We start from the raw sequence: 20,038 nt of genomic DNA, 5'->3' as shown, positions 1-20,038 counted from the left end.
CTCCGCCCCATTGCACGATGGGAAAGCGGGATGTTCAAATCTTCTTCCTGCTTTTTTTTGGCTCGGTTTGTTTTTGTTCATCATGGAGGCGAGAGGCAGGTATGGCAGATTTAAGATTGTGGACTTATTTTTAAATGTTTTATCGTGCAAAATTTGTATTTGAATCATAACACGTATGCGGGTCTCACTTAATACAACGAATATGGATCATGTACTGATTTAGCTAAATGCTAATAGAAGTTAGCGGTCGTCTGAACTGTTGTCTTATGTTTTCTGATCATGTTGTTTAGTTCAATGTTTTAAAACCCCAAAATTTAGTGTATTGTAAGCTTACACTTACGATATGTAACATATTTTGTCATTAAAACAGAAGTTGTTGATCATTGTTGCTTCCATTAGTAGTAGAGTCGTCATTAATAACTGTTGCTTGTATTACTCATACAGTGCCGTCAACACTCCCGCCAGCAGACCTGTTACTCGGAGAAGCAAAAGTTATGGTCGGAGCTGTGTGGAAGCACCCTCATATTTCTGGCAAACACCAGGACATTTAACCGTCTTGAAGATCCCAACCAGTAGAGGGGCTGCCAAATCACAACTCATCACCGTAAGAGACTCAAAAGACTACTACAGCATCTCAATATGATATGGAGTGAATAAAGTGTCAGACTCAGATGTCGTTATTTTTTTTCTACAGGATAAGGTTGACCCCGAGCATATCGCTCTTCTGGTGAAAAATGAGTGGAAGCTGTCATATGTCACCCCTTTGCATCACTTCAGACATACACAGCTGAAATCATACTCCAGACACCTCGCAGCCTTCATCGCAGCAGAGAAACAGCAAGGAGTTGCAGTTGAAGTTGGGTTAGAAGCGGGATTTAAGGTCACATTTACTGCAGTTCTTGGACTGGCTGAAACTGATGAGGATGCTGAGACTGTTTTCATTCAGGTAAGCCTGAACAGGCTGGTAATTAGTTCATTTTTGTGCTTTTATTCAGCAAGGATGCGTTAAATTGATCAAAAGTAATACTTGTATGATGTAACAAATGCTTTTCTTCCTATTCATCAATGAATCCTGATGCATCATGGTTTTCACAAAATTAAAAATATTAAGCAGCAAAACAGTTTTCAACCGTAATAATTCTTTAGGACCAAATCAGCATTTTAGAATCCTTTCTAAACGGTTTTTCTAAATGTGAAAAGTTTGCATTCAAAAATGTTTTTTAATCAGTATAATGCATTATATTGATGTCTCAACATACACATTGACTTTGCTACAACATGTCTTTCATCACAGAATCCTGAAAAAATAGCAGTTTCTACAATACTGTAAGGCAGCACAACAGTTTTTAATTTTCATAATGATAAGAACTGTTTCTTTTGCACGAAATCAGCATATTACTATGATTTCTGAAAGAAAGACTGGAATTACGGCTGCTGAGAATTCAGCTTTGCCATCGCAGGATAAAATTACATTTGAAAAAATATTGAAATAAATATATTTAAAATAATATTTCACAATATTTGCTGTATTTTGTATCAAATAAATGCAACCTTCTTCATTTGAGACCTCCTTCAAAAAGTCTTATAGAACAAAGCATATGAATATGCTACATTCATGTTAATTTCTCTCTTATTCCCTCAGATCCAGTCCAAACCCGCATTTGCTGCAGCTGCAGATGCACCGAAAGTGGTCTGGCGCGGTTGGCTCACATGCGTCAATGGTGATCCGGAGTACCTGAGGTCACTGCCTCCCGATTTTGTCAGCTTACCTCTGTTTTGCACAAGTGGAGCGGAGTCTCTTACAACCCTGGTAAAAACCTGGTTCGAGAGGGCGTTTGATTGCAACTTTGGTTCTTTGGCTTTAAACTCCACCACTCTCAACTGGCTGGCTGCTCTGTGGACTGGTTGCCATCCCACCTGTAACATCAGGCACCTGAAACTGGCCTGGAGCCTTCCAACACAGCCACCAATGGATGTCTCGTATACAGTTAACCCTCAGGATGCGTGGGAACTCTGGAACAGCATTCACCCAGAGGAGAGTACAGACGACAAGATTGATATTAAAGAGGTCCAGTCTTTCATCAGCGGGCTGGAAACTCATTTTTTTAGACACTTTAAGATCTACCTGTCTGCTGGTACACTTGTAAAAGTATCTACCGCTCTGGGATCAGCACATCTTGATGGGAAAATCAAGGTAATTGCTATGTGTCATGCCTATTAATTGTATATTCCGCATGAGTTACATTCGTATTTGTTTAAACTTGATTCTTCTCTCTTTCAGATTGGAAACAGTGATTACATCACCACCTTACTTACCCTGCTGACAGAATCTGCTCTTTTGAAAATGCCAACCTAAAATCTGCTCTGTTTTTTATAGATTTGTAAATACAATTTTTGGTTGTTGTTTTTCTTTTTTTTTGCTATGACATCTAAACTTTTATATATTTTAAAGCTTATTGTTTCATATTTGTTTTTGTGTGTGTGTGTGTTTGTGCTGTCTATGTTTGTTTTCCAGCTTTTAAAATGTGACTTTTTATTCTGTTTTCGGATGCCTGTTTTCTTTCCTTTAACTTGCTAGAGTTTTATCAAGACAAATAACATATCAGCCTTAGGCTTATGTTAATGTGATACGACTCCTTTATCACAAATAAACCTGATAATCAATGGTGTGTAAATGTATCACTACTACATTGGTTCTTATAGTTCACACAAACAGGCATTAATATGTCTATTAGTATATTGTAACATGTTTATGTTTTATGCAAAAATTGTGAACCTTTTGTCATCTTTACTAAACGAATAGTGGCTTAATTTTGGTTGTTTAGATGTGTTTTGACTCGGGGCCTCTGAAATTATTTGATAACGTTTTGCTAGCAGTCCCAACAATGTCAGAATCTAACGGTCTAAATGTAGAACATTTTACAAAGCATGTAGGTAGAACAGGCGAGCGGAAGTTTCTAATGGTAGTTCAGAAATTAGTTTGGATTTGATTGGTTTCTTACTTGTAACCAGTTTAAATTGACTGTTTGTGTTGTTGCAGATTACTGTTGTTGGTGGTGTACATTCAAACCACCCTTCATTTAGGCATTTACATCAGAGAAAGGACCTAAGATGTGCATAACAAAATGTATTTGAATTGAGTTACCTTTTGTCTCTCAATAAAGCATACATCCAAGTTGAATTTTCGAATTTATATGAGAATGACATTTAATTTAAAGGAGTCTGAAATCAGTGGTTCTCAAAATGGGGGTTTTAAATTAAATGCTAAAAATGACTATCCAAACGTGTTAAATGTTAAGACCAGAGTGCTTGAAATTGAGGTAATTACACATCACTGTATTTTTATTGTATCTATTGATGCTCCTAGTTCCGGTAATGAAAATGGATGCTTCGTCATCATTACAGCAGAAGTATCAGAGGAAATATTGTATTTAACAGAGAAGGGTCTCAGAGTAGAGACGGTTGCAAACCACTGATCTAATCCTCCTGGAAAAGGTTGACCTACAATAAACAAAATTTCAATGACCGCAAGCATTTGGATTATTTTTTTTTACTTTTTGGGATATTTTATTTCCACTTTCAGAGTTTTGAAATGTATAGATGGTTGTACATCTTAAAATCATGGATGATATATTTTATGTAACCGTATTTCAACACCAATATTAGAACACAAAAAAACTGTCCTGTGGGAAAACAAGTGTTCTTTAAAAAAAAAAAGTAAGGGCAGTTGTAACAATTCTAAGAGATTCATCTCACATTCAGTAACACGCTCTACATTAAGTTTCTGAGCATACGAGCAGGCTACTACTGCAAACCTGTTTGTTCAAAAATTTCAGATTATGAAAAATCTATTTTTACCTTGGGTCCTCATACTTGCATAAAACAATACATCCAACAATATTTAAAAGAATTATAATAATACAAACTTTAATAGAAAAACTCTTAGAGGATTAAAGTGCATGGACTGGTTCAATGATGCATTCAGATGTATAAAAGAAAACAAATCGATAATCATTTTCTTCTTTTACAGCCTTCATGAGATTGCAATGTTTCAGGAGGGACTGCATTTTCAGTACACCAAAGAATGAGAGAGAGGAAAAAAAAATCAACTTATCTGCTTACATCTGGTAAAATGCAGAGGAACAGTTAATGCTCAGTGTTCAACTCATTATAAAAACCTAAACTTAAAGAAATGTTAAAGATATCACAGTGCATCCAATTCAGACTAGAGCATCTATCAGGGGAAATATTTGCTCATTTGGAAGAACGAGCATCATTCAGACCAATCCCCAGTGATGTGTGTTTCTGGTTACTGTAGTTATTCTTCAATGCAGTCAAACAGACCGGCAGAAGCCCGATTCCTTCCAGAAAAAAAACAATACTCTGGCTGATGTTTTTCCAGCTGCCGTTTCTCTTTTCAAAACATTGCCTTTGGCTACTCTCAGGTATGAAAGATAAACCAAATGTAAAAACAAAAATGGAGTAATGCTCTATGGCCAGGTGAGTCTCCTCAGAGCAGCTTCAGGAGATGGTACCTTTGCCATCTCAGTAACTGGAGACAATACTCAGTTTCCTCTTGCATGATGTACAATGTCTCTATGAGGCACGAGCTATGGTGAGGCATCTGAGAGATGGATACTGTATGTGTTACCATATATGTGATTCACAGTGAGTCATTTTTATTACACCAACGCCACCTCCCAACCTCCTGTAGTTCATTCCTCCATAGAGCCTTGGAGAAAGACAAAACAACAACAACAAAACAGTCAGCGACCGCAAAAATCACCAATGATTTGAATACGATTCAAGTCAAAAGCTCGGGGTATTATGATTTCTTTAATGTTTATTTGATCAAAAATACAGTAAAAACATTTAGTTTTAATATTACAGTAAAAAATATTTTGAAATAGGATTACAACTTATAATAACGGTTTTCTATCTTCATGCATTTTAAAATGTCAAATGCAAAGCTACATTTTCAACAGCCATTTTTACAGTCTTTTTCAAACATTTTATCAGTGTTGAAATCAATTGTGCTTCTTAATGTTTTTGTGGAAACTGTGACTAAATAAATAAATAAACAGTCGTGTACATACCTCCATGTGTTGGCATCAGGATCATAGACCTCTATAGTTTTTAGGTATGTGGTACCATCAAATCCTCCAACTGCCATCAGCTGGCCATTTACTACTGCTAAACCAACCTTGAACAACAGAGAGAATTGATTTGCTGGGCAATTCCTTTTTTTAAATGGCTGAAACAAGTTCAGAGATTCACATACCCCGCTTCTTCTGGACGTCATTGCGACCACAGGTGACCACTGATTGGTTCTGGGATTGTATCGCTCTGCGCTGCTCAGTTCTGTGGTATCGTCTCTGCCGCCCACAGAGTAGATCATGTCCTGGTATACAGCACAGCCAAGGTGTTTCCGACGGGTGCCCATGGGTGCCACTGTATGCCAGCGGTTCTCTTGAGGGTTATACCGCTCCACTGCCAACAAAATCACTGTTAATAAACATTCTGCACTGGCTGCATAATATCTGAAAGACAGCAATCAGCACTACACTCAAACATCTGGAGCAAGATTTTGTAAATGTTTTTGACAAAAGTTGTGTATGCTCACCATGCTGCATTTGATTAAAGATACAATAAAAATGATAACATTGTGAAATATCATTACCATTTTAATATAATACAATTTTTAACTAAAATAGTAATTAAATACTATTACTATTTCAATAAAATGAAACTTTTGTAATTTATTTTTTGTGATGGCAAAGCTGAATTTTCAGCAAGTTGTTAGTCACATGATCCATCAGAAATCTGAATATGCTGATCCAACTCTCTAGAAACATTTCTTATTATCATGTTATGTTGAAACTAAAATAAATTTGAAAAGATTCTTTAATGAAAAGAAAGTTCAAAAGAGATACATTTATTTGTAACTGAAATAGATTTAGAACATTGTAACTGATTTTACTGTCACTTTTGATCAATTTGATGCATACTTGCTTAATAAAAGAATTTATTAAAATTTAATAGTACTGATTACAAACTTTTGAAAAGTTTCGAATGAAGCATTAGGGATGTTAAAAATACCAGTACTTTGAAATCAATTTGACAAAAGGAAGTGAATTAACAATAGAGCTCCACTTCAGTGTTCATATGTACTTTGTGGTCAAATATGGTGTTTTGGCAAGATATTAAATGTAAATACAGTCAGTTACAGTATGAAACGGTTTCGATTTAATACTTCTATTCATATTTATCTTAACAAGAAAGTGAATTCAATAGCCTTTTCTTGCTGTAGTACTGAGAAATTTCACAAAAAGTCCCGACGTTTATTAAATTTGGTGGTTGAATTGTCTACAAACTACTGAAACATTAAACAATAACGAATTTCACCAAACTCACGATTTCAAGCCTTTAACGCAAATAAAGTAATGTTCTTTTTTATTGAATAATAATCTAATACTTAAATCATACAACTTTCAAAACACTCATCAACTGTATTTATTCTTAGAAATACAGAAGACGCATCAAATATTAACTACAAACATAGCAATATCGAATCACTTTGAACTGACTCCCAATATTACGGAGCTCTGCCTCTTCATCTTTACCTGTGTTTAATGGGGATGTGCCATCTGAACCGCCTACCGCGTAAAGAAAACCTCCTAATACAGCTACAGCTACACCCAACCGCCTGGTACTCATCGAGGCAACACGAGTCCACTTATTCTCTTTCGGATCATACCTAAAGAATAGCAAATATCTCGTTAAATCCCCTCCTAAAGGAAACTTCAAGCCATATCCATTTAGATATTTAGATGATAATTGCGTAATTACCTTAATACTAACCTTTCGACAATGTTGAGACAGGAAACTCCATCCTGACCTCCCACGGCATACAGATACCCTCCTAAAACAGCAACACCCACACTGGTCCTGCAGGTGCTAGTAGGGGCCACGTCACTGCTCCACTGGTTCGTCTTAGGATCATACCTGACAAAACAAGCAGCGGGAAGACATGTTGAGTTTCATTTCTTTTCTTTTTTTTTATCCATAATTCATTTCATGCATTTCATTTCACCCTCTGAGGATTCATTCATTAGATTCTAGGAGCGGGATAAACACAACGGATTCATTGGTGTTAATCAAGCAGCACCTCTCCACACTATTGAGATAAGATGAGCCGTCGTGTCCGCCAACTGCATACAACAGATCATCCAGAACACTGACACCAACTCCACAGCGCCGCTTGCTCATGGACGCCACCATCCTCCACTCATTGGTCTGAGGGTCGTAGCGCTCAACGCTTGAGATAGCATCACCGCTGCACCAACCTCCCACTGTGTCACACAAACAGAAATCAGATACACATAGGGGAAATCTTGGAAAGCAAACCAAAAAAATCAGCCAATAGAACTAAGATACAGCTGCTAAAACACCCACCAGCAAACAGTACTTCTCCACAACGGATAGGCTTTCTGGGCCGGGTTCGAGGTCCCTGCATTAGGGGGCGCTCTTGGGGTAGCAGGAGGTAGTTCTTGGCTTCATCAACCAAGTCTCTACATGTTGATTCATGTGTGACAGTTTAGAGATAGAATGGAACATTTTTATTTAAATGTTAATAGAGAAATTAAAACCTATATTTGAATGATACAGAACGATTTATTGCTGTAAGCTAAGCAAGGCAAGATGAAAGATCAAGGTGACCTATTACATATGAATTTTGCAAGGGTCTCCAAAAAGGTGAATGAAATGAAATATGCTGTGTTTTCCACCAATTGGCAATACAATTGGGTAAACTGGCAGTGGGCGGGATTCACAAACCAAAACAGAGACCGACATTCCGGCCCGGAACGTACATTTTCAAAGGAGAATAACTGACTGTAGCATTGTTTTTCAGAAAAACAAGTATGTTAACTTAGCATGTTTCTTAAATATCTGCAAAAATATTATGCTATTTTTATGCTTTGGTAGAGACCAAATCTTACATACAGCACCTTAAAAAAAAAAAAAAAAAAAAAAAATTACTAAGAATTATCTGAAAGGTAAAGAGATCTACATTAGTTAAACTCTTATAGTCTATTAAAATATGCTTCAGAAATATTGGACTCTGGCAAAGAGGCCATAGAGGAGGATCTTTACCCATTAACAAAAACTTTAAAAAGTTTTTATAAAATAAAAAATAAAAGTGACTGTAAACAACACACCTACACTCCTCATCACTCTTGATTAGAGGATCTGAACCCACCGTCCCAACCAGAAACTTCGGGCTCAAAAGGGGAAGACGCACATGTTGCAGAACCTGTTGCCATGATAAAACAGATGAGCAGTCTTATGAATTATTCATCTCATGCAACCCTTTGATTATAGTCTAACTTAATTTACATGTAATTTACAGAGAACTGTCAAGTTCAAAAGCTTTTGAGCTAGTCATTATTAAAGAGATATATTATAAAAATCGAATTTAGAAATTGTTACATTTATTCAGCAGGAATGCTATATACTGATCAAAAGTTGCAGTAAAGACAAGTATAATGTTATTAAATATTTTAATTTCAAATAAATGCTGTTCTTTTGAACTTTCTATTCAATAAAATTATGCATCACCATTCCAGAATAATATTTAACAGAACACCTGTTTTAATCATGGATTTATTGCATTTTGTTTTATATCACATTATGAGCATCTACCATAAGCAGTATGTGTTTAGTGTCTTATACGCTTATATCTGACCTGTGGCAGCTGAGGCCTGCGCTCCTGGATGCTGTATTTAACCCAAGCCATTACAGCATTAAACACCTGCTCCTCACTCCGAACATTGAGCTCATCACTGGAGATGATGTCTATCAGCTGATTGGCTGGCAGCAGCATGAACTCTTCACTCTCCATCACCTTAAAGCCAGAAATTATCAAAAAACATTAATGTGACATGTATAAAATTTTCACTTCACCAGACAGATTACAGTTATTTGTAAAAACAGAGTCAAAACCATGGTAGTGTAAATGACCCTTTTAAACTAAATAAAGAAATACAGGGGTGTTAATTTGATATCAGCAGTGGGGGTTCCTCCCATAACTCAAAAATAACATGGTTGCACGGTCATCAGGGAAACCCTAAACTAGCTGATGGAAAAGTTGAGTGCACAGCTAAAATTAGATACAGGGAAGTCACAACTTCCAACACTTTCTGACCAGTGTCAATTCTAACCCAAGTAATATTTAATTTAACACAATTAGAAACATTTATATTGACTATACATAAATTGTGCATCACTTACAGAATATAAAATCACAGCTGAAAACAGATGTGTTGCTTAATATTTTGGTCTTTTTTTATCTCTGTTAAATTAGTGTTAATAGAAAAGTTTAAAAGAAAAGCCTTTAGCCATTTGTTCATACTAAAAATTTGATCAAGTTACTTTTCTGGTCGGGCAAGTACAATTCTCTTTCACTTGCCCCTTCACAAAATCCACTTGTCCCGGACAAGCGGAAAAGCGTTAATGTCGAGCCCTGAATATCTCTTATGATTAGTAAAGAGAATATATTTAGACCTGTGCTACACAAAGACAGCTTAAAAAAGAAATGATAACAAAAAGGTTCAAGTTCAAAGTCATGGTCCACAATACACAATAGAGGGCGTGTGGAAATCACCTCCTGAAAGTTATGCTGGGTGAACTTATCAGCAATACGCAGCAGCTCTCTGCAGGAGTGAGTGTCGGCGAAGGCCCTGATGCCTAAGCAGTTGGAGGGGTCCAATTGCCGCTTCAGGAATTCACAGCAGGCTTCCTGAATCTCTGCCAGTTGCAACAAGCAGGCAGCAGGCAGCAAAGTCTGCACATTACCCTCCTCCACAGTCACCTGAAGGCACAACACAACTTACGTCAGCTGGTTTAAAAAGTTTAATGTTGAGCTTCAATACGAAGCATAAAAATGCATACCTGTGAGGTATAAGCAAAGTCGATGAGCAGCTCCATGGCTCGTTCATCGATATCCCGGATCACAACTTCTGTCTGTCGGCTCTCGGCCAGTTCCCCCGTGAACATGGCTCTGAAGTAGGGGCTGCAGGCGGACAGGATCACACGGTGTGCATAGATCTTCTTGGCTCCCACCACCAAAACCACGTCACACAGCTCTCGGTGCTTCCGGAGCAGGTTGATGACCTCCAGGGTCTGCCGAGGGTGCTTGTCTGAGATGTAGGGCATCCTGGCAGGCTGAGGAACTCCCTCTGGGAGCTTGTTGGGGTCACCAAGGGTGCAGCGACTTGTGATATCCATTCCTGTGGTATCTGTGCGGGCACTGGTACCCCTAAGGGGGGAAAAGTCATAGTTTATGTGGTGCTTATAGCTGAATTGAACTTGTTTCATTATTGATGGAATTTACTTGTTTGCAACACCAATTCTGTCATTTACCTGCTTATAACTGTGAAGCAGCTTTTGTCACTGTACTAAATGCTATATAAATAAAGATGACTTGACTGTGAGAAGTCAATCTGGATGGAAGTATGTGCTAAATGGAAACTATATAAAAGATTAAAAACAAATTAAAAACATGCCAACATGTTTTCAAACACCTGCTTTGTGCATGCAAGAGCAATCTGAACTATGTGCCAAATGTAGAGTTATATATATATATATATATATATATATATATATATATATATATATATATATATATATATATATATATATATATATATTAGTGCTGTCAATCGATTAAAAAAAATGAACTAATTAATCGCACAATTTTTTAAAATTAATCGCGATTAATCGCGATTAATCGCAATTAAAAGACTGAAACTTTTTGGATATGTAAATGTAAAATGTAAATAATTAATGTAAACTCAAGAAAAAAAACTATTTAAATTAAAAATATGATTGTTTATTGGAATTTTTGTTTAACTTGTAACACAGATTTTCTCATGTAAACAACATACCTGCAATAAACCATCAATATCCTCCAAATTAACTGTTGGCTTGAAAGCCATATTTATTACAGGAATAAAAACACAGGCATGTAAGTACCATTTGAATTTCAAAACAATCAATGCCAATAAAAAACAAAAATGATTTCCATGTTGAATTCTAAGTGGACTGCAAAAAAATTCCAAAGTATAGTCATTGCCAGTGCTTTAAGTGGGCCTGTATGCACAGGTACTCAGTACCGCCACTTCCAAATATAGCTCTTGAGCGTACCGCCACCTCTCCGTGCACCCAGAACGTGCTTGTACGCTCATTTGGACGCTCATTTGGACATCTGTTTTAATAGAGGTTTTAATCTTTTACCTGCACTGCCGATTTTCAGAGCGCCCTTCACAATGCAAGCTTCCTAATTCATCCCACCCAGAGCAGAAACTACATTACACATTCACCCTTAAATAATACAAGTGAATAGCGCATGTGTCGCTTTTCCCACTGTTAAGTGTCAACAACTCAACGTGGCCGGAGAAGGTGTGTGAAACTCGTTGTGAGTTATACTAAAGCAAAATCTTGAGTATTTATTGTCTGATAAACATTAAAAACTGTCTGCGGAGGTTGAGTCGTCCTGCAGCCCCCGCTGGCTGCTCATTGGCTGCAGCATCTTTTTTCTAAGTTCTAAAAAAATACCGTAGACGGCAAGGCACAAATTTAGATATTCATTTATCTAATTAATCTATAGCCTATGCTCAAAGACAATATGATCTTTTTGTCCCCTTTTTGTTTTAAAGCTTGATGAAGAGAGAGAGCGCAAGTTGCTGCAGCTGCGAGGAGGACAGTGATGCACGCGCACAGGAGTGATTGACAGTTCGCGGCACTGTGTACAAAAAATACTCCGCTACACAATTATTTCGTTATTTTCGTTTAAGCTTATTAACGTTAGCGTTACAGAAAGGTCTGATTTACGCACTGTTACAGTCATACAGTCATAATGTTTCTTGTGGCAGACTGAAGAGTAATCCGGCAGAGTTTTATACTGAAACTTTCCGTCTAAAAGTCCTTCCTTGGTCTTATCCATATTTCTTTGCACGTTGAACATACATAGGCCACAACTGGAAATAAAAAAAAACTGCAACCGCGTTAATTGCGTTATTTTATTTTAACGCGTTAAATATTTCAAATTAATCGAATGCGTTAACGCGCTAATTTTGACAGCACTAATATATATATATATATAAAGCTGTCTGAACTCTATGCAAACAAGCTTGAAAGCAGCATGACTGGCAAATATGTACAAACACACCCATAGTAAACATCACAAATGAACATTAGAATGTGACGTACGTTCCTTTACAATTAAAAACACGTTTGAGTTCTTACATATTGACATTTAACGCCAGGTTTTTCTATTTAAGACCTATTTAGCGTAGTTTAGTTATAATACAACTTGTACTAATGTGGGGTAACTGGTTGCTCTGGAGAGTGAAATGTTGAAATGTGACAATGCAGCAGAATAGAAACGCGAGTTAAATGTGAGGTAAATATATAAACAAATCAGCTCAATTATGTTATGGACGTTGGAAACGTATTGAAGATTGGTCTTGTGACGTTTGCAATCAAGGGCCCGGAACATTCTTAATCGAAAGCTTACGCGCTAACAGAAGCGACATCATTTAGCCATGAGCTATAAAAAAAATCAGTATCGGTGTAATACACATAAGGTTACGGTTGAAGTATTTCTGTGAGCGAGACTCACTGTTAACGTTAGCCCTAGCTTAGCTTGATCGAAGTATTTGACTTGTAACGTTAGTGTTTTAGCAGTTTTTCAAATGTGGTGTTACGCATTGTAAAGATGAGGCGTGATTCCCTCACCTTATTTGTCCATTAAAACGATCCAGGTTGAATTTTAAGTCGTCGAGATTTGGCCAGATAATATCAATACAACCTCTGGGTTTACGGGACACCATCCATCCACTTTTATTTATTTTTCTTATATGAGTTTCCTGGCTGTCACAGGAAATGGACGTTTTAGAATAAAAGCCCTGCATCTTTGTATGCACTGCACTGAGAGAGAAGGTAAATTCGGAGACGATATACTTGGGATTTTAGCATTATTAATACCTATATGATCAAACCAGCATCATATACAAAAGTTGCTATCAATAATGGTTAAAGTAGCTCAAACGATTACAATATGTAATAATAATGATTATTATTATTATTATAAACTTAATTACTGTGAAAATATATTTAAATTAATAACAAATTGAAATGTTGCCCTGGCAGCCATATTAAATAAAATAAGCTAATATGTAATACTAAAATTATAAATAAATAATCAAACTACTTTTTGTTTTCAGCTTGCACTTTATCCTAACATACCTGTTTGTCTTGTGTGTTTGTGTGTGTGTGTGTGTGTGTGTGTGTGTGTGTGTGTGTGTGTGTGTGTGTGTGTGTGCCTGTCTGTCTTTAAAGGTGTGTACACTGTAATGAATTGCTGTAAAAATTACAGCATTATTTTACAGCCGCGGACTGTTTTTTAATAATACAGCATATTGCTGTAAACTGCAATGCATTCTGGGGTCATGTGTAGGTCTGACTCAAATTTACAGAATTTTGCTGTAAATTTCAAATCTTCGGAGCCGCATCGTCAACGGTCGAGGAGATTAACGTTAAAGACAAGAGGAGTGATTCACAACTGTGGTAAGTGACTTCAGTTTTTTATATTTCTTGTTTGGTAGTTTATAGTATATGAATGCATCTACATTCGCGGATTATATTGGTAACCCCAGATTCAAGCATCATCCGTCCGCGGGGCGCGAGGCAGAATTGCGCGGGGTTTCAGTAGCGCGGTCGCGGTAGGATTTCACACATCCCCCGGCGCTATAGCAGCCATGGACAGAAAATCTCTGGAATCCTTCGTTATGAATGACATGTTTCAGTGCTAATAGTTTATATTCACTGTAACTTAGTGTTTATCAGCACACTTCGTCGTGATTATTTTATGATGTAAAACAACTTTGCACATGCAGTCATCTGTTAACACGGGCGCCGAAATAAAACGCGTTTCTAAAGCCTCGCGGTCAGTCAGGGTCGCTCACGGAGGATGTGTGTGTCATATAAATTCTCAGTGGTGCTTTTCTAAGAGGTTAACGTAACCAGTGAGATGTAGATTTATTTTGAGCATTTGCTAACTTCAGGTAACGTTAATGTGAAAACTTTAACAAATCTGTTTGATATAAAGTCTGCTTTGTATAGTTAGCCTAATTTATTACCTTAGGGCGACCAAATACGTTTTCCTTGAAATTACTTAGGGCGACCAAATACGTTTTCCTTGAAATTATTAAATATGCTATTTATATATATGTGTCTATATTTATGTCGGCCGGCAAATCTTGTGTGTATTTTGGCACAGGGTGCACAAATGCTCCTTATCAGTGCGGTGACACTTGAACAAATGAACTGATCATGTGCGACACTGACCAATAAACAAACGAGTTGTTTTATTGCGTCTATGAATTTAATCTTATCATCAGTTGTAGTGATGGGAAGTTCGGATCATTTTACCGAATCGGACTTTTGAGTCTCGTTCAGCAAAATGAACGAATCTTTTTTCGAGTCATTTCAAATGAACGAACAACCAGAAGGTTCAGGAAGAAAAAAATAAAGTGCTTGCAGTCTGTTTCACATTAGGAGGCATTTTGCTGCATAATCGATCCACCACAAACCATATGCAACTATGGAAGCTCAACTTCCATTAATTGGACTGAAAACGCTCAAGTAACGTTATAGGTCTCAAAACGCTTGCTCTGCGCCAGTGGATACACACCATAGACAGTAAAAGAAATATGTGCATGTCACAGACTGTCTGGGCATGCACTTCCGCGTTTCAGAGATCCGCCTTTTACTTTCCGTCAACATTACATTAATTAACGTTTAGAACATTTATTTTTGACATTTGTGAATCAGTTCAGAATCGTCTGCTTATGCATTGCGATACATTTAAGAATCACATTTTTATCCCACCCCTACTAAATATAGTATGTAATGTAAATGTAAAAATCTGAAATACAAAAAAAAATAAAAAAAATAATGGTATAGGTATTAATTACTATTGTGATATTGATTGTTTTAGGAGACACTTTGACAAGTGGGCACTGGATGCTGAGTATTGAAGGCGAGGTGGTGTGTGAGGGCACTCAGTCCAGTTTCCTGTCCGGCCTTGCCACTCTGTTTGCTGCTTATTACTAGTTTAATCTTGAGTACCAGGAGGAAGCAGTGTGTACCTTGGAGTTCATTCAAAGGTAATGGTTGAATTCTAACAACTTCAGAACCAGCATTTTATAGATAAGTTATATCAGAACATTCCTTTTAATAATGTTATGTTATCAGTGTTATTTCTGTTGATGCCTTTAAAACAATGTGTCTTAACTCGAGAAGAGAATATATTTGTCTCCCTATTTAACACCAGCAAGCTATTGAGTTAAATATGTTTTTTTTTTTTTTATTAGTGGACATCTCCAACTTTCTTGGAGGTCCTAAAACCGCTCTTAATTACATATTGTCTGTTTCATGACCCTTTAGGTGCTTTGTGGGCATAAATCCAGAGAGAGGACCCAAAGCCAAGGGAAAAGTGCCATCGAAATAAAAACAGGACAAGTGATACAGAAGAAAATGTGTGGCAGTCAACCCACATGTTGCCACTCTTCTGTGCAAATTCCAATGGAATTTCTGAAATGTAAGGATACACACACACCAAGATTGCGTCTTCCTTTTATTGTTCTCTATCTGCCTTTGACTGTACCTCTCATCCCTCTGTCTCTCTCTGACTGTACCTCTCATCCCTGTATCTGTCTCTGACTGTATCTGTCCTCCCCCTATTTGTTTCTAAAAGTATTATTATGTTTTGTAATATATCTAATGTATTGTCCTCTTTGCTCTTTTCAATATTTCTAGTCACACTTTGAATCCTGGGATGGAACTTCATTTGGAGCATAATTGTTATTTGGTTGATTTTTATCTGTTTGATGGAAAGTTTGTATGACTTCTGCAAGTGCGCGGCTCCTTCCGGTCAGTCATGCAGCACTTTTTTTTGTATGACTTGTTTGGCAATATTGGTCTATTCCTTAATGATGATAGCTATCTGAAAATGTCTTTGTGGTTTTTAAAGGATTAGTTCACCCAAAAATGAAAATTAAGTCAATAATTACTTATGTCGTTTCACACCCGTAAGATCTTCGTTCATCCTCACAACACATAATAAGATGTGGCTCAGTGAAGCGTGCATTTCTAGCAAGATCATTTCTTTTTTTCAATGCCCAGAAAGCCTCTAAAACATTTAAAACAATTCATGTGACTACAGTTGTTCAACCTAAATATTATAAAGTGACGAGAATACTTTTTTTGCCAACCCCCCCCCCCACCCCCATCTCCCAAAACAACGATTTTATTCAACTATATCTAGTGATGGGCGATCTCAAAACACTGCTTCATGAAGCTTAGAAGCTTTACGAATCTTTTGTTTCAAATCATTTGCTCAGAACGTGTATCAAACTGCAAAAGTCACACGAACCATTGAAATTTCAAAACACTTATGACGTAACGAAGCCTCATTTACTGAAATCATGTGACTTTGGCAGTTTGATATGCTCTGATTTGAACTGAAAGATTAATAAAGCTTTGAAGCTTCATGAAGCAGTGTCATCCATCACGAGATACTGTTGAATAGTCATTATTTAGTTTTTTGGCACACAAAAAGTATTTTCATTGCTTCATTACACTAAGGTTGAACCACTGTAGTCACATAAACTGTTTTAAATATGTTTTTAGTACCTTTCTGGGCATTGGAAAGGGAAATGATCTTGCTAGCAATGTAGGCATCACTGGGCCATCAGGTTTTATAAAAAATATCTTAATGTGTGTTGTGAAGATGAACAAAGGTTTTAAGGGTGTGGAATGACATGAGGGTGAGAAATGACTGAATTTTCACTTTTGGGTGAACTGTTTTAATATGACCATGTTGGTCATGTTTCGGTTATAACGCAGTTTGAATATTTCTTTGTGTCAAGGTCCATGATGGCCATTATGTTCCAAGTAATAAAAAAGAAATCATGCCAAAATTTCATATCCATTTAAAAAAAATGAAATAATTTTAAAATAAATAAAAATGAGTTCAAAATAATATACTTTTTATGTCATTTTTTAATGTAAATTTGAAAGTGATATATAACATTTTGACCTGTTTTTTTTTAGATTTTAAAAATGTTATTTTTTTATATTTTTTTGGTGAATTAAGTTATGCATTATATAACACTTTATGCAGTTAAAGTTAAGTCAGCAATAGGGAAAATATATTGTATGCTATCATTTTACATACTTTAAATATAGCAAATACACATATGCTTTTTTTCAAAGAATTGCTTTGCACAGTAAACTACTTGAAAGTGTGCATTTGCTATTTAAATAATTGTTAAATGCCATATACAATGTATTAAAAATGCAGTATATAATATATTTTTTTGTAAAAATGCAGTATACAAAATATAAAAAAATTACTGTAAATTTTACAGTAAAATACTGGCAGCAGGGTTGCCAGCCAGTTACTGTAAATTTTACAGTAGTCTTACTGTAATTTAATTTACAGAATTTTACTGTAATTGAGAATACAGGAAAAATCTGTAAATTAAATTACAGTACGACTACTGTAAAATTTACAGTACCTGGCTGGCAACCCTGCTGCCAGTATTTTACTGTAAAATTTACAGTAATTTTTTAACAGTGTAGTTTTCTGACAAATACATTCTAGATGAGACTTTAATAAGCCTTCTACATTCTTCCACTGTTTATTGGAATGCTTTCAGACAGGTTTAAAAGTGTCTCTCTCTCTCTTCACTTGCTCAGTTCTCCCTCCCTCCCTCTCCCTCTCTCTCTCTCTCTCTCTCTCTCTCTCTCTCTCTCTCTCTCTCTCTCTCTCTCTCTCTCCCGTTTCAGTTCTGTGGCATGTTTTGTTATACTCTTTTGTAGAGTGTTTTACTTTGTGCATTGGTGGCCCCCAAATTGAACCATAGGAGGCAGTGCTTTGGAGCCTGATGTGGGGGAAAACAACACCGCTAATAGAGGCAAACAAGACCTTCTCAATAGTCACTGATTAATTAGCTTGAACTCCTCAAATACCATAAATGATCTCATCATTTTGGACAATGAAAAAGGGAACCTCCCCTTCTCCCAAAATCCAGACTTACTTTGCTGCCAGTACCCGATCCCTGGATTTTAGTTCTGCGGAGTGAGGAAGGCTGAATGAACCAGGAATAGTGTGCAATACCAGGTCAATATCAGAATCAAATAGCCAAAGACACATCTAATAGCAATTACATTGCTTCTGCTTTTGTTCTGGTTGTTTTGTCATACACACACACACATAAACCATGTATCATTCCACATAGGCAAAACACTGGATGTCAAGCACATCAGAAAAAGAGCTCTTGGCTACTCTGAGATTGATATCACAGAGTCTGTTTCTCCCTAAATGTGTTCCCCCCCCCCTCCTCTCCCCACCTCCTGGGAAAACAGCGACAACAAATTAGCCTTCTTTTATGTCAGAGCCTAAGGACGACACTTGGACAGCCCTGAGATTGTCCGCCCGAGTTCCCATGAACCTCACTAACCTTCTCTTTCAGTGCAGAAGGAAGCAGCCATTGTGCCAGCACCTGTTTCTGTGGAAATTGGTGAAATGATGGCTTTGTTAGGCATTGCCCAGGCAACCAGGATAAAAGAGCATGAGGGTGAGAGGGAGGAGGAGGGGAGGCAACTGAGGTTTGGGTGGGGGGGAGGGACCACTGGACCTGGAGGGCCCACTCTTGAGGAGAGGACTGGAGGGGATAGAAGGGCTGAGTTGTAATTAGCCAAAGGACTCATTCTTACCAGGTTGTTCCACTGTGCTCCTGCCTTAACTACATTTTAATAAGTGGAGCGAAAGAGATATCAAAGAAATAATCAAAGGTTTAGGGTTAGTAAGATTTTTTTCAAGAAATTAATATTTTTATTCAGTGAGGATGCATTCAATTTGTTGTTGCAGTAAAGAATTTTATAATGTTACACAAAAGATTTCAGTTTCAAATAAATTTTGTTCTTTTAACCTAAAAAACTTAAAAAAAAAAAAAAATGATATCATGGTTTCCTGAGAAATAATAAGCAGCACATGATAATAATAAAAAGAAATGTTTCCTGAGGACCACATCGGTATATATATATATATATATATATATATATATATATATATATATATATATACAGTATTTCCCTGGACCCTTGATGAGAATGATAATAATAATAATAAACCAAAGTTGAAAAATCCCAAACCTTAGGTCCCTACACCAACTTTACAAACCAAGAGCTGCAGAATAAAATTCAGTGAAAGAGAAAAACAGAGAAGTGAGAAGGTACCATTATAGAGGAGCTACTGGAGGCATCGCCTGAGTCTCCCACCAGAGGGCAATCATTAATCAGGAGACATTGAAACAAATGGAGTTCTAAACAAGTGTTCATTTATGTGAAACCAGACAAATGTATTGATATGTTGAATGGCAAAGGAGCTTCAAAGCTGCTTTAGTGTCAAAATATATTCAGCTTATAATAAATATAGACACACACATATAAATATACACATAAGGAAAAGCAATAACTGTCACTTGTCACTGTCAAATAAAATGGGTTCACATATTTTAAAACACACAATAATGTTTAGTATGGCTTTACGTGAACAACCAGGCTGTATAATTACACGAACAAAACTTTAACTTAAAAACAAAGTTCAATTCTGTATAAAATTACTTTTAATAAGCCAAAGATATGATCGGGTCTGGAAAGTGCAGTGTACGGTCAGGTCTGGAAAGTCCCGGCTGCTTCACTCAATCCGAGCAAATCCACCTTCCTGAACTGACCACATTTGAGCCATTGATTGGTGGACCATTTCCACTAATGACAGCCCTCAGTCTTAATCAGCTGAGCTTAAACGCTCTATCTGTTGCGCCAGTTTGAAAGGGAAACTGGTCATGATTCGTTTGATTTTCAGGAACCATTTAGTAAACCACAAAAAGTATATTTAACTTGTACA

The 20,038-nt window shown here is 36.7% G+C and overlaps 2 protein-coding genes across 3 annotated transcripts; one reads left to right on the top strand and one right to left on the bottom strand.

Annotated features, from left to right (window-relative positions):
* Window positions 1-13: 13 nt before the first annotated feature.
* Window positions 14-3,717, top strand: cenpl (centromere protein L). Its single transcript, XM_026205953.1, has 5 exons — window positions 14-99; window positions 445-604; window positions 695-946; window positions 1,643-2,194; window positions 2,282-3,717. The coding sequence occupies exons 1-5, from the start codon at window positions 83-85 to the stop codon at window positions 2,354-2,356; spliced, it is 1,056 nt and encodes a 351-aa protein (XP_026061738.1). The 5' UTR covers window positions 14-82; the 3' UTR covers window positions 2,357-3,717.
* On the bottom strand, window positions 3,544-12,934 carry LOC113045537 (kelch-like protein 20). Of its 2 annotated transcripts, none has more exons than XM_026205951.1 (12): window positions 12,799-12,934; window positions 9,952-10,318; window positions 9,665-9,871; window positions 8,747-8,905; window positions 8,220-8,314; window positions 7,456-7,571; window positions 7,169-7,352; window positions 6,850-7,005; window positions 6,624-6,757; window positions 5,282-5,490; window positions 5,097-5,203; window positions 3,544-4,732 (listed from the first exon to the last, which is right to left on the bottom strand). In XM_026205951.1, the coding sequence occupies exons 1-12, from the start codon at window positions 12,891-12,893 to the stop codon at window positions 4,648-4,650; spliced, it is 1,914 nt and encodes a 637-aa protein (XP_026061736.1). In that variant the 5' UTR covers window positions 12,894-12,934; the 3' UTR covers window positions 3,544-4,647. The 2 variants fall into 2 exon arrangements, with proteins under 2 accessions (XP_026061736.1, XP_026061737.1); XM_026205952.1 differs by having other exon boundaries at window positions 6,862-7,005.
* Window positions 12,935-20,038: the final 7,104 nt, after the last annotated feature.

The sequence above is a fragment of the Carassius auratus genome, chromosome 27 (assembly GCF_003368295.1).
Source record: "Carassius auratus strain Wakin chromosome 27, ASM336829v1, whole genome shotgun sequence".
In the NCBI taxonomy this organism is placed as follows: Eukaryota; Metazoa; Chordata; class Actinopteri; order Cypriniformes; family Cyprinidae; genus Carassius; species Carassius auratus.
Note: the sequence above shows the minus strand (reverse complement) of the source record. Positions and strands in the feature narration are given on the sequence as shown.

Bases quoted from the DNA above. Each gene is read 5' to 3' on its own strand.
- cenpl (XM_026205953.1), top strand. The intron at 605-694 runs GTAAGAGACTCA...TTTTTTCTACAG, and splicing joins CCAAATCACAACTCATCACC to GATAAGGTTGACCCCGAGCA. The intron at 947-1,642 runs GTAAGCCTGAAC...TTATTCCCTCAG, and splicing joins CTGAGACTGTTTTCATTCAG to ATCCAGTCCAAACCCGCATT.
- LOC113045537 (XM_026205951.1), bottom strand. From the start codon at position 12,893: ATGGTGTCCCGTAAACCCAGAGGTTGTATTGATATTATCTGGCCAAAT. The intron at 5,491-6,623 runs GTAAAGATGAAG...TTTTGTTGGCAG, and splicing joins CACATCCCCATTAAACACAG to TGGAGCGGTATAACCCTCAA. The intron at 4,733-5,096 runs GTATGTACACGA...TCTTTCTCCAAG, and splicing joins CCTGATGCCAACACATGGAG to GCTCTATGGAGGAATGAACT.